The sequence below is a fragment of the Amblyomma americanum genome, chromosome 5 (assembly GCF_052857255.1).
Source record: "Amblyomma americanum isolate KBUSLIRL-KWMA chromosome 5, ASM5285725v1, whole genome shotgun sequence".
Classification (NCBI taxonomy): domain Eukaryota; kingdom Metazoa; phylum Arthropoda; class Arachnida; order Ixodida; family Ixodidae; genus Amblyomma; species Amblyomma americanum.
The window spans coordinates 171,137,480-171,158,127 of record NC_135501.1 but is presented as its reverse complement, the minus strand read 5'-3'; the positions used below and the strand labels follow the sequence as shown (position 1 = coordinate 171,158,127).

Genomic DNA, 20,648 nt, shown 5'->3' with positions numbered 1-20,648 from the left:
CAGTCTTAACCAAACACTAAAAAGAAACACTTAGCATTGCGAAGAAATAAATTACCAACGCAAGAATTATAAATCCATTCTGTATTTCTTTCCTTTTTTGTTTTTTTTTCTGTTCTTTTTTTTCTTTCCTTCATATATTGTTGATTGCTTTCTCCGTCTTTCTGTTCCTTCCTTTCTTTTCATGCTTTTTTTAAAGCTTTTTTCTTCCTGTCTTCATTTCTTCTTCGTTTCTGTATGTCTTCGATTGGGTTACGCTTTCAAAATTCGAGGCGACTGCAATGGAAAGATGGATACCAGCACAACTGTGGCGAAATGAAGGCAGTTGAACCAAAGGAATATAATTCGTGCTAGTGTTGTTACTGGTTATTGCAATAATATGATTCTCGGAAACTTAAAAAGGATTCGGGATAAACAAATTATTGCAACGAATTTTATTGATCGGTGCTGGTGCGAAAGGAAAAACATTTGATGCTTGTACCTACGCTTTCGGGAAGGTGATAAAACTGCTAACACTTCTTGCCGCCTTCTAGGCTGCGAAGAGCGAAGTTACAATTCCTAGAGGAACATGTCGAAGTGGTCAAAACAAGGCTGCGCCTTCAACAGTGATAATTGTTTGCTCTGCACGCCCAGAAACTACTGACACATGGTTCCAAGCATGGAAACATTTCCGATCAATTTTTTGCAAGTAAACCTAGCCCCATGATGGGTGTCTAGCTAGGTCGTTTTTGTAGTGTCGGGATTGTAGAGGCTTAAAATTTGCGTTTTTTTAAAGGAACACCTTGTGCTGGAAGAGCTCTGTGGTGATACAATTCGGATTTGTTGTGTCTTGCCGTTTACCTGTACATTCGCCACGTGTAAAAGCAGCATTCATTGTTTCGCGCACCTCATGTGTCCATGATTGATTTCTAGGGCCCCACTCTTGTTTTTCGCTGTTTGCCACTAAGATGTGACGTCCTATAACAACATCTTACAATAACAACATATAACAACATCCTATAAAAACAGACAAGATATGACATCCTATAAGATATGATATCCTATGAGATTCGCGCTAAAGCCAACGGAATTGGCGCGCTAAGTGACAAACGCGAGTGGCACTAATCACGCAGATATTGTATTGTATCATTAATGGTAGAGGACGACACGATACGGAAACGAGAAACAGCGAGAAATTCTTTCCGCCGCGGTAATTGTAGCCATGCCTCTCGGCTGAGGGAACGACGTAAAACCATGGCACGCTAGCGAGCGCCGAACATACCCATTCTGCACTTGTTGGAGGCGCGAAGCGATTGAAAAAAAAATACAAAGTCGTCTATAACGCGGTGTCCATAAAAGCGCTCCAAGTACAGTGCGACCGTGTATGTAGACGCAACCACCACTATCACTGTGTAGTTGATCCGTGTAAAGGTCTCATGTGGTGCGCAGAACGCCTTCCTGTGTGGATGCGTGCATAAGCACGCATATCAGCAGGCGGCGCGTCCCTTGAAGTTCTCGCACAGGTCTTGCAGCAGCTTAGTCTTTGGGACACACGTCCCCGTGGGGTCGTCCAGGTGCACGTCGAACACCAGCCACGCCATGCGCTGGCGGAAGACGAACCCGATGAGGGCCAAGTCAGTGATCTGCGATTGTTCGAGCATATACTTTCTCACTGCTCATGCGCACATGCACACGTACACACAAACATACATAAAGGTTCTCATGCTGTGCGCATATTACATTATGACTGGAGCTACGAACATTGCTGTTTTTTGCACACTGAGTAGTCAATGCATGAGCAGTTTGGGCCTTCGCAAACATATACAACACCTGCTAGACCGGTTGCCCTGTAGTTGCGACAGGTTTACACTCAATTTCATTGAAAAATATAAATGTGCGAAAATACTACTTTTTCTAAATGTCTGTGGAGCATTTTAAAGGTATTCCAAGCGACACTGGTATTTGGTCTACGGGCGTTTAACGTCCCAAAACGACTCAGACTATGAGGGACGCTGTAGTGAAGGGCTACGGAAATTTCGAGCACCTGATGTTCTTTAATGTGCACTGATTTCGCACAGTACACGGGTCACTAGAATTTCGCCTCCATCGAAATTCGACCGCCGCGGCCGGGATCGAACCCGCGTCTTTCTGGTCAGCAGCCGAGCGCCATAATCAGGGAGCCCCACAGCGGCTTTGAAATGACAAAGAATGGGCTTAGAAAGCAGCCCTGTTGCAAATAGAAACGTTAACAAAGAACAAAAAGGGCTATTTTTAAAACCCATAATTACACGATTTATCGCAGGTTACGGAAACCGAGCTATGTTGTTTTATTTGCTTTATGCGTTAAGACCTGCATTCGAAGAAATCGTTCAATGCCCGAGCAGAATAAAACAAAGAGAGAAGGCAAAAGGGTTGTAATGCAGGCCAGTCACAAAACCAGTCACAAAAGACAAGAGAATAGAGAAGGAATGCTCACGCCACAACGAGTGGCAATGCCCACCAGTCGTTGTGGCGTGAGCACTCCTTCTCTTGTTCCTTGTATTTTGTGACAGGTTTTTTTCAAGAGAAGGCAAGTTTTGAGCTGTACTGACCATATTCTCAAAGCTTCCTTTGGTCTCAGATAAAAAGACGATCTTCTGGGATCCATTCACGTATCCGGTGACACCTTTGGATATGGTGGCGTTCAGTGGATGCGGCTGTCCACTGGCGCATATCTGAAAGATGTAACGCCCGTCGAGGGTGTGTGATCGCTCGACTGTTGCTCTCTTGTGCCAGTCACTGGCAATAGCCGGGCTGCAAACTTCGCCACTGCCGGGACCATCGAACTCTGCGAGGACACTGAAGGCAACTCCAAACCGACTCTGTGACTGTCATTTCCAAGTGATTGGAAGAGTAGTTTGGCATTAGAGACTCACGCAGAATATCGCTTGAAGTCATTGCAATTTGGTTGTGAAAACTACCGGGAGAAACAATAACTGTGTTTGAATAGTTTTTTTAAACCTACTAAATATTCTTTAAAAAAAACAGAAATAATCCCTTCGTCATCGACTGAAGGTAAAAAAGCACCTGGCAGGACTAGTCTAGCCGCGCAGTGCGCCTTATAACTAAAGATCAGTGTAGTAGAAAGGATAAACTTAGCAGTGTTGCGTTTTATTAAGCAAGTCAGGATAACAACATCTTTGCGCTTCTAAGTACGTCATTCTATTCAGATTTTGATTCCCTTTTAAACCAGAAGAGTTCGTAGACACATGACTATAAGGTATCGCGGAGGAACAAAAGTGTCAATTCACGATTTATGAGTACAGTAAGTGGAGAAAAAAATTGCAGCCTCGTATTGTAAACGAAACGGGCTATAGAAACCAGTTCCTAAACATTTCTTCGCAAAACATAATCCTAGAGTATACTAAAAGAGCACCATGTATGTGGGCAGAGTTTTTATATTTATGAAACATTGAAAGGTTCCCCCGCAAGTACATTCGCAAAAGCCTTCTATAATTCTGGTTTCTTAGACTGAGAAAAACAGAATTTTGCAGTCATATAACTGCCTGCTGCTCTTCACCAATTTGCCTAATTATGAATATCCTAGATACTAACCTCGCCTGACTCATCGGTTTAATTTAAAAGCAAACAATTTCAAATGCAAACAATTCTTAACTCTAGCACCAGTATACCGTGCAGAGGTTTCTCTAATGTTCATATGAAACGCTGATATCGCTAAAACAAAACGAATATGACACAAAAAACAGGAGAAAGACACACACTGAATACAAAAAGTGCCATTAAATGTTTTGTTTGTTCTTTTACCTTGTCCGTTGTTGTTGCCTACGGTTACTTTTCAGCTGTGTATATTCCCACCCTGCTAAAATCACCTGCTGATTGCAGTATCTGAAAATAAATGTTCACATAAAAGATGTTGCAGGGACTTGTTCCTCCATGTTGGCATTATCAGGGGGCCTTCTGCGAATCTATTATTTTTTTACGATTAAGAGAGAAATGCTTGTCCCTAATTTTTGACCAGGATATACACCCTTTTATAATAGCCAATGAACTTGTTTATCAGATAGGGAAGAATGGTTAGTTCCTAGTTTTCCAGTACATGAATTCCATCTTTTTTTTGAGTGAATAGGCGCCTTTTTTTTGGAATGTTCATGCACGAGACACCGGACTTACCACATCGAGGCTTGCCAGGTTAATGCTCTGGCAATTGGTATAAGGAATCCTAGTCGGGTCGGGGGCTCTCCGGGGAAGCTCATAGATGAGGGCGCCCAGCTGGTAGGAGAGGCCGACTGTCGCGTTCGCGTTGGTGTACTTGGTCAAAGGCGCCACGAACTCGCCGTGCCGAATCTGCGAAGAACCATTTCGCCCAGCCGCATTGGCCAGTGACGCACCGTAAACGGGGGACAATTTGTTGGGTGACCTGCTGTCGCGCTTGTGCAAGTCGGCTTTGTGTCAATGACCGCGAGTCTGCAGGTAAAGACGCGAGACCAGATGAAACTTTTGGCGAACACAGGGAGCGTAAACACCGATGCAGTGATGCATTACGCAGTGTTTATATTCACGAGGCATTGCGGTGGACGTTGCTACTGTTGTGAGGAAGAAAGCAAGTGCTATGACAGAAAACAAGTATGGACAAGACACGTGGAGCTCTAGAGTGAGCAGCCGGTATCAGTGTGGCAGTAGTCAAAAAGTTTCCCTATTTGTACCGCCGTGTTCTCTCCGAGTAGAAAGGCTCACAACGGCATATCCGTGACCTATGACCTCTGGTCAGAGCAGCATTGCGTGGGTCTAACGGAGGACGGAAATGCAGAGGCGGCGGGCCTGCACAAGGGAACGCGATCTGTCGTAGAGTGCGGCGTTAGCAACCATGTCACGACTTGCTTTAGCCTGGGCCGGTCTCACTCGATAAGTATGGCGACTACGTGGTCAGGCCTTTAGTTATCTTTCTGCAGTAGTCGCAACACTACTAAGGCGCTGGCACTACAAGACACTCGAGATGCTCCCTGACGTAAGCTATCACGGTGAAAGAATGTTCCACTTGACAAATGTACCATTCACGCAATGATCAGGAGCGCATACAGCTCTGTAATCGGCACAGGGCGCAAAGTGGTCATGCTGGAAAGGCGGAAACCTCCAAACCCACCAGGCTTGGGAACCTCGCGTTCGGGGTCCGTATAGCGATCGGGGGCGCAGCGTAGCATCTGGCCAGTTCCTTCATGGAGTTCACCGAAGAGGTAGCTATAACGATGTCCGCCATATACGTACTGCAAGAAGTCGCAGCGCCAATTAGCTGCTTTTTTTGTATTCGCAGACGAATACCCTGTACATGCGTCTGCTATCGAATTAATCCTCGAAAAACGCAGCGCCCACATGTGCACCATAACTCCAAGAGATAGAATACATGCCCACACGAGGACAACAGACGTGAAAGTAGAAGATATGACGCCATTCATGTGACACGTGACACACTAGTTTCGCGGGACGCTGCACAATATACGGCGCTTTCAAGACGGATGAAAGGACGAAGATCTCCTTTTGAATCTGTACTATACATTGATCTACAAGGAGATCAATTCGAACGCTGGCGTCATACCGTGCCTGTTGTCAAATAAAATAGGGTATTACATTCTTATTAGCCTACCAGAAGATTCTTACAGCGCCCGCACATTGCGCACAGCTTATCAGAGGTTATCAGACATGGTTAAGTGCGTCACTACATTTAGGTCCACCTCCTTGTAAATGAAAAACAACCAAATGATGCATGTTTATAAACATAAAGCCAGTCGGCTGCTAGACCTTTCTAGCACTTTATTTTTTTTTCCTGTGAAATGTGAACCTTCGCACACGGAATACAAAGCTTTGGGCATCGGAGGTGCCTTTCCTCTGTGTTTATACGAAGATGCAATTCTCAAACAATAGCTGCGTGCTTTACGCACCGTCCCAGCAAGAGAAGTACCCTCTGGGCCTCACCGCTCATAGTGCCTCTCACAAACTGTACTCACTTGACCACTGTTGTGATGACATCTCTGTAAGTGTTCCAGGCGTTTGGAGCGCTGTAATCGCGTAGTCCGATGGCGATGACGGTTCTGGCGTTGGGATCGTCCTGGAGGGACTTCATTTTCTATAGAAGGACAAAACGAGCAAACTAGCTATGTGTAGCAATAATGGAAACAGTGGCAAGGCGCAAGTGTAGTGTCACAGGAGCTGCATTGTACTTCAGTGCATTCGATGACTCACGGGCTCTGAAGAGGATACGTCGTGTAGCGCATTTCACACTCATCTCCCAATACACTTTTATAATTTATTTAAATTTTAACGTTTGTTGAACAGATTGAGACGGAAGCCATTTATTGCCCTGGCAGAATGAAGCTGTTTGCTAGTTTCGCGTCATCGTAAACAATGCAATCACTATATAGAACAAGGCTATTTGCTGTTGTGTGTATGTGTACGCGGGCGATTCTGTATGTGCTGTCCATGAAATTGGTGCGTAAAAAAATCAGGCGTGTGTGTGCTGCTAAAGAACGATGATTCTCCGTTTCACTCGACATGTCGGGTGTCAAGGAAGTAATTCGGTTCAGCCGGGTTTGAGGTCGAAAAAGGAATGTTCGCAAATTTCAAGGCGAACGTTGTGCATAAACACGTGCTACATGTAATATATTCCTGTGGCGCCTATCAACGAGTGCATGTACAATAAGATCTAATGAGAGAGAGATCGGAGGGAGAGGCCACTTGGAAACGTTACTTCGTACGGAAGTATGAAACACGAGAGGCACTATACATTTTGAACTGCTGGGCCAAGAAAAGAATCCTGATGGTTTAATAAGTTTGGAAAACGGGCAGAGAGATACAGGTTTCTGGAATCGACAAGTGTGTACAATAATTGAGCTTGACTGCTCCACGTCCGTGGATTTAAAACTGCGGACGTACAGCACGACCGACACCCAAATACAAGGTTACTTTTGCGCAGGAAGTCATTATTTTTTAGCTACAGTTGCACGGCATCTAATTAAGCAAACCTGGCTGAATTACTTTTTCGAAATACACCGGTAACCATTCCGTTAAAGATGCGGGGGTATCATTAAGAATTAAGGAATGTAAGAACGGGTGGTAGACAAGAAGGTGTGGACGTGAGATCAAGAAAATTTAGGGATAAGGCAGCTACATCGAACCCAAAACTGGACTAATTGGATGTCGTTGGGAAATGCTTCTGTCCCGTAGGCAAAGCAGAGGAGCTGCTGGCGGATGATGATGACAACGAAGAATTGGTGGTAGTTGTAAAAGCAACAACCGGATGAGCGTTTGTTCATCGCGTTCCGAATTTTATTTTGCCAGAGCTGTGCATCAAAGAGTATGCGGGATGCTTACTGCAGACTACATTTTTACTGTGTCGCATGACAGCGCAGGTTATCGATCGGGCATCAGTTACATAAAAGCAAAGCGCGTCCGCTGTTCCTATAAAGCGGCGCTACACTCACCCGAAGGATGTCTTTCAGTCTATGCACCACGGCTATCAGCCTGAAAGCGTCCGTCATGACGTTGAGCATGCCGTACTGCTTTATGTTGTTTTGGGCGATGGACCTTATGACCTGTGTGGCTTCTCTGAGCTTGTCGACTGTGACATCACTGAAACGAGCAGAAAAGAAGTTGGTGTGTTGACGCTGGTTTGGCTCCCGGAAGGAATAAACGCTTTCTATTGTTACAGTTCCAAAAGGATTAGTTTATCCGGCTTTCCGCTATCTCTTTGACTTCGGCTCCAGCCAGGAAATGATCTGACCTTCTCAAACCTCCTCAGTCACCTCGGTGCTTCAGTCATATACAGACTGCCGGCCACTCGCTTCCACACGTTATAACAAAAGGGACAAAAATCATGCAAGCATTGAAATAAATACAGACATTTAGGCCTCACATCTCCCAAACATCATCTTGTTTCACTAGCTAGCGTTACAACCTGTTAGAGATTCTTGCATCTATACCAATAGTGTGCTAGAGACCCACAGTGATATCCGCAGTTATCGACTTCTTTATCGCTTGCTTGTCGTGGAGACTTCTGTACTCTGCTATACGTTTAGATCACACAGACTTTCATCGTACAAAACGCCGTGATGTCCGGGAGTGTGAGGCAGGCGTTAGTTTTAGTTTCATAACAGAACCTTTAGCAGTATCTTTTAGAACGCAGGTCTTGGGTGTCGTGCCTCGCCATAATTCGGGCGTAACCGAGCGGGGAGCACAGAGGGTGAGGACGGCGACCGCGAAGAGAGCGTGAGGAGGAAAATGGAGGTGGATAGTACGGCGGCACCAGAGTATCGCGGCGTCGTCTGCTCACCGATAACCTCATTGCTAAGGTATGCGCCACTACACCAAGATAGCGCCAGAGTAGCGCAATGTGTACACGCGCTGACCGTTCGCTCGACGCGAGGCTCATCGGCTGCGCTGCCCAAAAAAAACCCAGAGCCGGCTCCATTTGGCACTGTCTGCTCCTTATGCTGTTGGATAGGGTTCGAGTATCGCCACATGTGCACTAAAAAATCTCTTTATCGCGAAGCGTAATCGTCAGAGAATTTTTTCCTGTGGTAACGTTTAGCATTTGCAAGATAATGAATACCAGGCAATCTCCCCTGGACTTGATTTCGATTATTTAAAAACATCGTCATGTAACCTATGACCATATTAACGATGGGCCATAAATTTTAGCGTAAAACGAGTAGCGCGTGATAGGATATTCTCTTTTGGATTGTTTTTACAACGCTAAATGTTAAATCGAAGTTTTTTTGGGCAAAACTTGATTCTCGCCGTCGTCGTCAACCAGCGTCCGCGAAGCAACGCGTGACCGGAAGGAAAGGGGCAGGACGGACACCTCCCACACGGGCATGGTCACATGGCCACCTAGTACTAATAGCGCGTGCCTTGGCGCTCGCACGAGCTTTCCCAGAAGAAACAAAGCGAAGGTTTTCGAAAGAAAAGCACATTTGTATCCGTAGTCGTTTCGCGCCCGTGCATTCGAGCTTGATAGGATGGTGGGAGGCAAGGACTTCGAACGGGCTGATTTTCCGCGTTACTAGCTTACTAGCTGTGTAATCGCAATTCAGTTAACATTTCAACTGTTGATGTGACCCTATTGAAGCCCTATATTGACAAGCAGGATAAGCCTGAAGAGACAGAAGAAACTCTATATTTGGAACTACATTAGTGCGATCAATGCTGCTGGCTGGCAACATAGTCACTACGTACCAAGATGCTGACGTGTGACAGCGGATTTTGAGTGTTCCACGATACTATAAACTCCAATCACTGCCACTAACAAAACGATCCTGACCGCTTTGGCGTCACACCCACACGACCTACCCGACAAACCAGATCGCTCTCACAACCTCACATGACACGTTTCGCCCACTGAACGTTACCCGTGATGGCAAGAAAATGTGGCGACACGCAATGAATATCACGTACTCATGATGACCTCTGGTAACAAACTTCAGTGCAAGAAAGAGCTCGTAGATGTCGGCAGTACACGCGACACTCACCCGAAATGAAAGGACACTCCAAGCCGAACCCGATGATATGTTGACGCCTGGTTTTGGAACACCTGCCAGCTGGTCTCATTTTTGTCCGCTCGCACCGTGTCATTCTTGATGATCAAGTTGCAGTAGTAGAGGTAGTCGCAGTACCGGTCGGGTGGGTACATGGACACCGCCGTGGCAGAATAACCTACGGTGCAGATGAGCGGCCTGTCTGCAAAGAGACGCGACGTTCGGCGGCAGGGGTCTACAATTAAAGCGATGTCCAAATGTTGCGGTCGTCTGAACACCTTCATTGCGTTCACACCTCTGTGTTAATTTTGTCCCAAACATGAACCGAGCTGCTAGGCCCCGGAGCTTTGAAACTACAGTCCACACCAGAACGTTCGCGAGAAGGTTAGTTTTGGCTGGACAAAAAGGTATTCCTGCTGCTGCAATTTAATATGAAGGCTTGAAGTAATGGTCCTCATGGAAGCAGCAGGTGAATAACAGAGGAAAACTACCCTGAAATTCGTGGCCCGTTGCCAACAGGCACCGCGCTGTGGTAAAGGTGACATGATGTCCAGTGTCACTGCTTGAATCCCGTCCCAGAGCACTGGAGCCCATGCAGCATAGCAAGTGGAGACTTTCATGCCATTCAGTCGTATGAGATCACTAGCTGCTCCCCAGTGTAACTGTCAATGCGGACATATGCAAATGAAGCTACGGAAGCGCCATAACCTATGCTGTGTTAAAAATAAAAACAGGCGCGGAAGAATTAGCGGTACACGAGCGGCACCAGTCAGGCATCTGAGGAAGTGATCGGTTCGAGCTGTGCCAGAGGAAACCTTAGTGGCCTCCTGTGACATCTGCAGTTCAAGACACCTGCAGCTTTCCTATTTACGGAAATAAGCAGAGAAATGGAGAAGGTCGATGATAAGTGTGTAAAGGTGCTGGAGGAACTGTCTGGAGCCTGTACAAAAGAGGCACCAGTTACACGCTGCCACCTGGTTTACCTGTCTTACGATCTTGTGGTGGTGCCATTCAAAACACGCTTCATAAAAAATTCTTAAAACATTACTTGAATCTGAGTATTAGTCGCATCTGCCGGAAAATTTGTGTAATCTTGAATGCGTAACTGAATTGATGTACATAATGAGCTTTCCATGTGTATCATCACCCTTTTCTGAGCACTCACAACGAACGTCAAAGACTGTAACAAATTTCACTCCAAGCTTGTCTCTTTCAAGGGCCCATGCATTTGCACGTGTGTGCAACACCTCTTTTGTTGCGGTAGTGACAGCGAAGCTTTCTCGTTAAAGGGCGGATTTTAAGGCGAAAGCCTTTAATGGCTCATAGTTGTCCGTCCGTCCGCCCGCGAAATGTGTCACATTATGATGTCATAAATGGCATAGCTGCTATAACCTATATACTCTTAGCAGTTACTAAGTAATAGGTGATTAGTAATTACTCATTGATTAGTAATTCGTTCAAAAAATAACAAATAAAGACAAAAATGTTTGTATTCCAAAAATAAAAATAAATCGCAAATAAGAAAAAAATAAAATTTAAAATAAATAACTAAACAGCAAAATCAAATAAATAGTACAGCAAATGAAAACAAAACGTAAAAAAATATATGAAAATTTAAATACTTGAAAATTAAAAGAAGCAGCCAAAGTGGGCGCAGAAAGGCTCTTGCCTCACGCACTTAGATCGTGAAAGTGCCCCCTGCAACTTTTGTGTCAATCCTAACTCGTTCCGGTGTTACGAAGTATTTACCTGGGGGTGGCGCCGACGTCGTCCTTCGGGTACTTGCCGTTGGTGTCGTCACCAGAGTGGTCGACGGTGTGGTTGTTGCAGTGGAAAGTAAAGTGGCTGTTGATGTGGTGCTTGGGCTCGTAATTGGGGTGGTAGTGGGTGTGGTGGTTGGTGTGGTGCTTGGGATTGTTGTAGGAGCAGTCGATGGCGGGAGCGTCGAAGTGGTTGGTGTGGTAGTGGGTGTGGTTGTTGGTGTGGTTGTTGGTGTTGTCGTGGAGATGGTTGTTGGGGTGGTTGTTGAAGCAGTCGTGGGAGTGGTGGTCGGCGTGGTCGAAGCGGTGGTCGTCGTCGTAGGCTGAGTGGTAGTCTGCTCAACTGTCACGGGCGGTAGCACCACCTGCGTTGTGGTCTCGGTGGGCACTGCGATTGCGGCAGCCAAGCAAGCTATTTTAGATTTGCAGAATTTAATACTTCACAGCAGACAGTGGTTACTGTGATCTTAATACATATTTAGAAATTTGTTTTTTCTTGAAGGTCTCTAAATGAAGGTCGACGCGAGCACGCATAGACACTGAAGGCTAGTGAATATAGCACGCGCACAGATTCTCATTTGACGGTTACACCTTAGCTCCGCAGGATTCCACTAGCGCCGCGCATTATCGCTCATAGGCACCTAGGGCATGCGTAAGCGGCTGACAATGCGCCGAAAGAAACTGCTGCATGGAGGGACCCGCTAAAGCTAAGCAGCTAAGCAGCCCTTAGTTTGGCAACACCGTACGCAGCGCAACAGAGTCACAAAATCAAAAACGCTCCCCAACAACGGCGTGTAGCGATTTCGTAAGACGATGGCCACATGCCTTCTGATTATGCCAGGATACGCCGTAGTAGACGATGCTGGGATCTGCGAGAATGAATAATCGCCTAGTGAAAATATATAACGACAAGCAGACCCCCACCGAAAGAGCTGCTGATATGCCACTGAGCAAGCGGGCTGCTATTTGCCGTCTCCCCGACATTGAGTTCACTTCATAAAACTTTTTTCGTTGTCCCCTTCTCTCTGTTTCTTCGGCTAACACACTGCGACGTTAGGAATGGCCGTCGAAAGAGAGCACAGCGACAAATGTCACCATCATCCTTCTCAACACTACAACGTCCGCTGTAGAAGAACGGTTTTTCTTGTTGACTTCATATTAATCGTGCCCAGAACCATCTATCTCAAACGAATTTGTGCAATATCAAACACCTATTCGTCTCGTTGCCCCATTCGGTGAGGGTTATATTCTCTTGCATTGCAATCAGTTACACTAAGGACAGTTACACTAAGCCTATTTACCTGTCCATAGCTGGCGGCGCTGTCATAAATTTACCTGACGTGATACGATATTTTCATAGCTAGGCAAAAGCTTATGCTACCAGCTGTGCAGTCATGTGGCGAGCAAGATACTGTAGGTTGCAGCAGCGCTGGCTTGTGTCATCCAAGTCGCTCAAAACATGACATGCAAAACGAGCCCCTCTTCCGACATATTTTAGCTATCGTAACACGCTTGTCGCCACTATGGCTTATCCGGTAAAAATTAAGCATGCCTTTTGCAGCTTCAACGACATTTTCGTCAATAATTTGCCATGTAATTGTCTAGAACTCGCTTGCCATTTTCGACCCATACAGACTTCCTAGATGTATCTTTCTTTCTTCCTAGAGAGGCATATAGCGCTGCATTAAAAAGCGTGGTTCATCAGCGACACAATACCGATGACGCATTTATACACCTCACACTGCAGTGTAACTGCTCCATAACTTCCTTCTGTAGCTAGGTGTTCTAGCTAGGCTCCACCTAGTTTCCTGTTAACGGTTCGTTTGAAGTCACGTCATAAAATGGCAAGGTCACATGGCCTATTGGCATCGACCGGATGAGCGAATTCTTGATATGCCATGTCACCAACTATACTCACCCTGGAACGTGGCAAGTAGTGAAATTAGGGGTAGCTCGATCCATATTTCTTTGGGACGAAACGAGACTGGCGGTGCACCTCTTCCGTACAGACGTCCAGTCTCTCCCATTCATAGCGCTTCCTGCTTGTTCCTTTTGTCGTCGTTCTCGACCTTGCTGCGCTACTAACTTCTGACTTAAAAGTTAGATTCTTGGCCTCCTAGGCAAGTGAGACTTAAGCCTGCGTCATATGTTACGTGAACGGTGCATAAGCTCTTTACTGAGAAGAGACTCCCTCTCAGCCCCATTGATTAGGCAAGCAAAGCCGCATAGTTACTCACCGGTTACTACATCTGGGGTGACAGGCGCTGGGGGCGCCGGCGGCTGGCGTGGAGCAGGGCGCGGAGTGGTGGCTGGTCGGTATTTGTTACCCCGTGTTCGACCGATGGACGTCGTAGAATCACCGAGAGCCGTGATGGTGTCTGTGGTGCTCTCGTCAACAACGTCGATATCTGTGCCGCACAGTGCCAGTGAGGAGTGGCCCGTTGCCATGGAAATGGTCAGTTACGGAGGGTTGGTAGACCCATCGTAACTAACCATATTGTGAAGAAACATGCTTAACTACAACCATACGCAACTGTTCCCCTAACTCTCTGTTAAAATATCTGCCCAATAATTTCGAACTGTATTCAACATCACCATAAAAGGTGACACTCACCTATAGGCTCCATTTGCGGTTAATGACTATTGTCTCAGGCATTTACATAGCCATGCATGCGTACGGATATGTGTTGACTCATTATGAAATGGATAATTGGTCAGTAAAAGAAATGCGAATTCTGTGGCTTAGTGCCCCGAAGCATCATATGGGCATTGTGGGTTGCCGTAGTTCTGGTGTTTTGATCAAATATCGGCACCTGGGGTTTTTTTAACGTGCGATGATGGGAAAGAAACTGATGAGAGCCAAGCCAAGGCAATCGAAGCCAAGAGAGAGGAAAGAGTAGTAGTACAAAAAGGAGTAGAAGATGATGCGAGAAAATAGAAAGAAAAAAATAAATGCAAGAAGAGGAAGAGAAGAAAAATTAAAGAAAGTCTTCGTGAACAACTGGGCATGACGGCTATCACAGGTTGTGTTAAGCTCTAGGATAGTTTAGCTGTTTGTTTTTTTCACTTTGATTTGATTTTAGGACCTCAAAAATGAAGGGCTCTGAATCGTGTGCAAAAACTTCGTTCAGAAACCTATACTTCATGCTTTCGTGTTTTATCGTGGATTCTAACTTTTTTTGTGCAGTGTGGGCTAATAGCGGTGACCCTTTTCAACGGCTCGTTTTTTTTCGCCTATATGCGACGTCTGGTACGGGGCATCAACACTTCGCAGCACCTATCACCACTCTCTTGCGTGGGGTAAGCAGATCGGGGAAGTTCCCATCTTAAAAATGTGTTAAATACATTGCTAGGGCTTGCTCCTTGCAAAAAAAGCATCTCGCAATTGCACGAGTGTCTACGGCGTTCTACTGCAGCAGACCAGTTTCGATAACAGCGATTATTGCGTCTCGATGACTGCGAATTCCAAACGAGCTGCTGCGCTGAGAATGTGGTGCACATTTCAGATTCTACCACGTGGTCCCCCACTTACCTTTACATGGAGCAGGGCTTCGGACCACGCTAATGTTCTATGAGAATCATATATTTTTTGGCGGGTGCAAAATAATTGGCCTATCAGTCTATGATGACGACCGCAATATTTAATTTGATGTGCTAAAGGATAGAAAGAAGTTATCGGGGAATGTCGTCATTCTAGGTTCAGAGTAATTCTATACGGCATCGAACCTATATAAGTATTAGTAGTAGTAGTAGTAATAATAATAATAATAATAATAATAATAATAATAATAATAATAATAATAATAATAATAATAATAATAATAATAATAATAATAATAATAATAATAATAATAATACTAATAATAATAATAATAATAATACTTTAGTGCTCAAAATGTTTAAAAAAGGTACAGAAAATCCGGCCTTCCAAAGCCTCATAGGGCTTGAGTGGCAGAACCCGACAGGCAGCGGAAGCGCGCAAACATACCCACAGGCATAAACGCCCAATAAAAATGACAGAATATAAAATTAGTACAGAGGCAAATAAAAATAGACAGGAAACCAAAATGGTATAAAGATACCTGAAATCCGTGCAAAAAATACAGCAGTTACATGTGAAATCATGATTTACTTGACTGGTGGTAAACATACGTACATCTTCAAAAACCACTAATTAGTGTATCGCAGCATCTTTTTTAGTTTATATTTAGATATTTAGGTTTTGCCCGGCGAATACTTAGAGTAACCTGTTAAAGTAAAAGGAAACGTAATAGTCTCTTACTCGCTTTCCGTATCTTGTAGACCGTCGGGGAATACAAAAAGGTTCCTTCGGTCGAAGAGACCGTGTGGGAACATACAGAATCATATAGTCACTACACCAAAAATGTTTCAGGACAGTTGTTTCCATCAAAAGGCGATCAAAATCTGGTAGCGAAAATACCCTCACAGAATATGCAGAACGTCGTTGCCACTAAGCCATAGCGGCATCCACACACCGCATAACCTGCCTCCCGTAGATCTTTTCACTGTTTACCGCCTAATTAGGCTCGCGTGCGTATCAGAACGCTGCTGCCACTGCCCCGTTCGATATGGCTTCACCAAAAAAGCCATTTGCGAAAAGGTCTATTCATGGAAGGCCGCTGATGGCACGCCTCCCAAATCTGTAGCGTTGGCGTTGGTGTAACCCCACGCCGCTGTGATTGATCAGTATGGAATGAGAACGCTTGCTACGTGATCCTCACCTATTCCGATCGTTCCAAGCAGGACGAATACGACCAGCCCGAAGAGGCCCATGAACACCAGGCAGAAGGTCATGACCGCGAGCTTTGACTTCGTGCTAGCGCCCCTGTTGAATTCGTTTGAGGTGATAAATTATGGACTTAGTACACAGGTATTCAAAGACAACGCAATGACACACTTACAACGATGGGCTAGGCATCTAGGCGCTTGTGCAAAAGCGCAATAGCCACGGTGAGACTCCAGGGCACTGCCGTCATTGTCGTGGACTTTGACGCAATCAGGACTAGTTATAGTTACGTTCTTTTCACTGAGGGTTGGGGCGAATTAATCACCGTGGCATTGGTTTAGAGTAGTACGGACACGAAAATTTCGGGTAATTTTTTTTAGTTATAACAGCGTGGACTGCCCGAGGAATACAAGAACCGCGGATGATTAACAAAAATTTAAACACATAGTTTCGCCGCCTTAAGTTTTGGAGGCGCTTTCACAGCAGGAGAAGTAGACATAGCGCCCATAAATAAGCGCTGGAAGGCACGTAAGATCACAAAGAAATGGTGTGTTCGGTGTATGTGGTCTGCTGCAAAGAGCTTAGCCATGAACGCGGCATCTGCGTGGTCCTCCTCGCCTGCTCACTCCCGATATAATGAATTCACTCTGAGGTGTTGGATGTCGATCACAGAGCCGTAACACACTGCCTTATGGGTGGGGACACTGCGCTTTGCAGCGCTCTTACGAACGCCAATCTACGAAAGTTTTTGGACGTACTACGATACATGCTTTGCCGAAGACACACGCAGCCTGCGTCTGCTTGATAAGGCCGACACGGCTAAGTAGAGGCCACCAAAACGAGAAAAACTAAGTCAGGCGCTCGGCTCTCAGTATACAAAATAAAGCTAGGCTTTTGTTGAGACCAAATTGGTTGTCGGCGTTAGATTTTGCTTGAGCTGTAGAGCACTAACAACGCTGCCTGAGGAGCTTGGGTTCCTTATTGAAAGCCTAAAACATTAGTATGCAACATTGCCGTGGCTTGTAGAGTGCTGCGACTGTCTTGACATTACTTTCGTCGCGTCTATTAAAGCGAAAGCGAAGTGATTAATAGGCTCGAAAACAACTTGTGGTGATATGCGGAGGCCACTTTTTCATAACCTAGGGGTTCTGCTGCCTTGTCTGCTTCTGTCAATGAAGGATCACCCCTGCCTTTCTACTTTGTTTCAGGAAGTGGCCACTGCGTATCACCACAAGTAGAATTTTAGACGATATGCCGTTCGCTCGAGCGTTCCATTGCATAAAGTTGACAGCAGTACCAATTCTCTGGCGTTCGCTCGCCGCTTCGGCGCACGGAACGTCAAACGCGCCTGGCATCTTGACCACCTGGCTCAGACAGTTTAGAAATTCAGACAACTGGAGAACTAAAAAACATAAGCACACAGGCCCAATGAGGCACACGGAAAGACCACAAGAACCACTCGCTGTGTTTTCGGGCTCTTTGAAAATACTAGACACTAAAATTCCCGTGAGGACCACGTAACTTCTTCCTTACCCGCGTTGCTAGGCCACTTGCGGCATTCACACGTACTGCCTTCTGGTACTGAAAACAGTTGTACAACGACCATCAACTTGTTCTTTCGATCATAGGAGGCGCTCCAATATGGTAATCTCAAGAAACCAAGCGCTGGTTCCGGCCGCATTTGTGTATGTAGTATCGTAACTTCTGGAATCGAAAAAACTACCGCGGAGATTCCATGACCTCAGTGTTCCTGGTCTTAAAAAAGTTTATGCAAAGCGGTTCGAGGCTGCATATCTGCGTAACACTATTGTCGATATCTCTCGTCCAGCGTGTTTTCAAATTTTAACGTCATTTTTAAACCTATCCTACTTCTTAGCAGTAACTGCTCCACACATATAGCCGCTGTGGTTGCTCAGTGGTTATGGCGATCGGCTACTGACCCGAAACAGGCGGGTTTGATCCCGGCCGCGGCGGTAAAATTTCGATAGAGGCGAAATTCTAGAGGCCTGCGAAAGGTGCCACGTCAGTGCAGGTTAAAGAACCCCGGGTGGTCGAAATTTCCGGAGCCCTTCACCGCGGCGTCCCTCATAGCCTGAGCCGCCTTGAGACGATAAACACCATAAACCACAACTGCTACATACACTGTGCAACTAATATTTGTATTTCTAGGAGCAGTACTACAGGTTTCTCACGGGGCTAAAATTTTGTGCCCCCAAGCCTTTTAATTGATGAAGTAAATAGTCCTTAGACTCGACGTTCAAGATACAGCTGTAAAGAAAAACGACATAGCTTTCAAAAGGAAGATACTGAAGCGATCTTTGGCACCCACGGCAGGCCGCTATTACTGGCGGTCACACAATATAAACGCCACGTATCCAGGCAGTCCGCAGACAGAAACCGTCGTAATCATGTCCGGAGCGGGAGTCTTAAGCGGTGCACATGGATGCCAACAAACACGCCTGGTGGCCGGGCCCCTTCGTGACTCTCTCACAACTTTGAGGTGTGCAGCTTTTTATCACTGCTGTGCAGCCTTCAAGCATGCCGACACAAAACAAAGACTTGGTTTGGTTGGTTTTGGTTTGGTTTGGATTAGAGCGACTCAGGCTACAAAGGACGCCGTACTGGAAGGCTCCAAAAAATTTGAATCAGCTGGGTTTTTTTATGACATCACCGAGTGCGGCCATCGAAATGCGACCGCCATGGCCGGGATCGAACCCGCGTCTTTCCGGTCAGCAGTCGAGCACCATAACCAGTGAGCCACCACGGCGGCTCCATAAAGAAAGCGCAGCGCTATTTCAATTCTTCCTGCTAGTTCCTTTCGTCCTGGTGCTTCAGGACGTGCGTGTGTGTAATTCTTCGCCGCTTCTACCCTTCCTCTCCAGCGTTACCTCTTAATCGATGGAGCTATGCGGGGGTCATGCCGGGGTCATGCCGTAGGCAAGCCGCAAAAACCTATGGCGGTTTCCTTACCCGTCGATGTCAAGCTTAGATTCAAACCCCCCGTACAGTATTGACTGGTCGCCAGGGAAGCTGGTAAAGATAAAGAAAACACAGAGAGAAAATCAACTAGTTATTAGAGAAGATGACAAAAAAGAGTTTGGTTTCATAGCGTTATTATGTTGTCTTTTTGCAAATATATGCATACTTAGTAAAACTGTGCAAGAAAGTTGTGGATAAATGACTAAAAAGAGTTTGGTTTCATAGCGTAATTATTATTATGTTTTTTTTTGCAAATAGATACATACTTAGAAAAACTGCAAGAAACTTGTGGATGAAATTTCCTTTTTTTATCCTAATGTTTCACGCGCAAGCCGCGTCTCTTTTTGCGAGGATGGAGAACTTGTTGCACGAAAACTTCATTAAGCAGTCTCTAGACAGTCTGTGAGTGCTCATTCATAGTTAGTCGATAAGGCAAAATAAATGGCACACACAGGGACCGTCGACACCGCTATTCACAAAAGGCTATCGGTTCCAACGGCATAACATCGACCTCTGAGCGACTTTTCTTAACGGTTATTGACAATTCTTTTAAAGAACGCCGCTGTGTTCCGAAAACACTGGCCGAAATTAATTCTCTCAAGACCGTTTCACTATGGCACTATCCAATAGCGCTACCACGCGAAATCCATGGTGTGTCCAATTCTCTCGTGCATGATGCTGGACAGCTATTCCACTTTGCATTATCGCTTCCGCTGTCCGGCACTAGCTTCTCGTTTCGCTTACAGGAGGTATTAACGTGATGTAAGGAGCCTTCCTTCGGCACTGTGTTTTTGCTCGAAGGGCTTGACAGTTGGCGCCGTTGACTCAGGAGCGCTTTTGTGTACATTCTTGAAGCTCATAGCTCGAGATCTCTTGTCTTGCTTCTTTAGTCTATCTAACTTACCCAAATGTCTAGCATCGATTTCATGTTCCTGATCCATTAGCTCTTACGGCTTTCGAGTTACGGCTTTCAAGCATCCGTGCACGGAAAGCGACTGCACTATTGGTCTACTGGCGAGCAAACATCCGATTGGCTGACTATTGCAGTCAATAATTAACCGCTGCCTGCTGGAAGTTCCGAAGGCTATGGTCGACGTGGGGACGCACTAACTTGTGATTTGTGCGAATGGTCACATGCTGCTTTCGTTTGATGCTGCCGGCGCGGTGACATGAGTCGATATCGAATGAAAAATGGATATCCATTCAAAATTGACTCTTTTAGACTACGGGTCCAGGTCGCTCCTACTTGTACACTATGTGATTTTGAAGAAGTAAAAAAAAACAGCGCCGCGACGACGGACAATCAAAGAAAGAAGTCGCTGCGCTGTTTTTTACTACATCAATATGCACCAACTCGCTCAGATTTCGGTTCTTCTATGCAATTATCTAGCAGCTTAATGGATACAAAGCTGAAGTAGATTTGAGGCCCCCGTCTAAGACCTTTCTCGACAGATAAGGTTTTGTGAACGAGACGACCTGCCGAGCTACTCGTCGGCTGTTACCGGCGTTTGCGCAACGTTGTGCACTCAATTCTTCGACGTTCTACCAGGACCTTCTGTGCCCTGGTGGTGATGGCAGTCGAGCGGCTGAATCTGAGCAGCATTGGTGAACCGCTGCACAGTAGGCGTACAGCGAATGATATCGCTATGTAACGTGGTCAGG

At 45.8% G+C, this 20,648-nt stretch overlaps 1 protein-coding gene across 1 annotated transcript; it reads right to left on the bottom strand.

Moving 5' to 3' along the window:
- Window positions 1-424: 424 nt before the first annotated feature.
- On the bottom strand, window positions 425-19,179 carry LOC144135280 (uncharacterized). Its single transcript, XM_077667996.1, has 11 exons — window positions 18,978-19,179; window positions 16,003-16,106; window positions 13,498-13,668; window positions 11,250-11,648; window positions 9,495-9,702; window positions 7,449-7,596; window positions 5,976-6,094; window positions 5,117-5,237; window positions 4,147-4,320; window positions 2,568-2,690; window positions 425-1,619 (listed from the first exon to the last, which is right to left on the bottom strand). The coding sequence occupies exons 2-11, from the start codon at window positions 16,073-16,075 to the stop codon at window positions 1,464-1,466; spliced, it is 1,692 nt and encodes a 563-aa protein (XP_077524122.1). The 5' UTR covers window positions 16,076-16,106; window positions 18,978-19,179; the 3' UTR covers window positions 425-1,463.
- Between the last annotated feature and the right edge of the window lie 1,469 nt (window positions 19,180-20,648).

Coding starts and splice junctions, on each gene's coding strand:
- LOC144135280 (XM_077667996.1), bottom strand. CDS start 16,075: ATGACCTTCTGCCTGGTGTTCATGGGCCTCTTCGGGCTGGTCGTATTC. Junction 11,649..13,497: donor CACCCCAGATGTAGTAACCG/GTGAGTAACTAT, acceptor CCGCAATCGCAG/TGCCCACCGAGACCACAACG. Junction 7,597..9,494: donor GGAGTGTCCTTTCATTTCGG/GTGAGTGTCGCG, acceptor TGCTCGTTTCAG/TGATGTCACAGTCGACAAGC.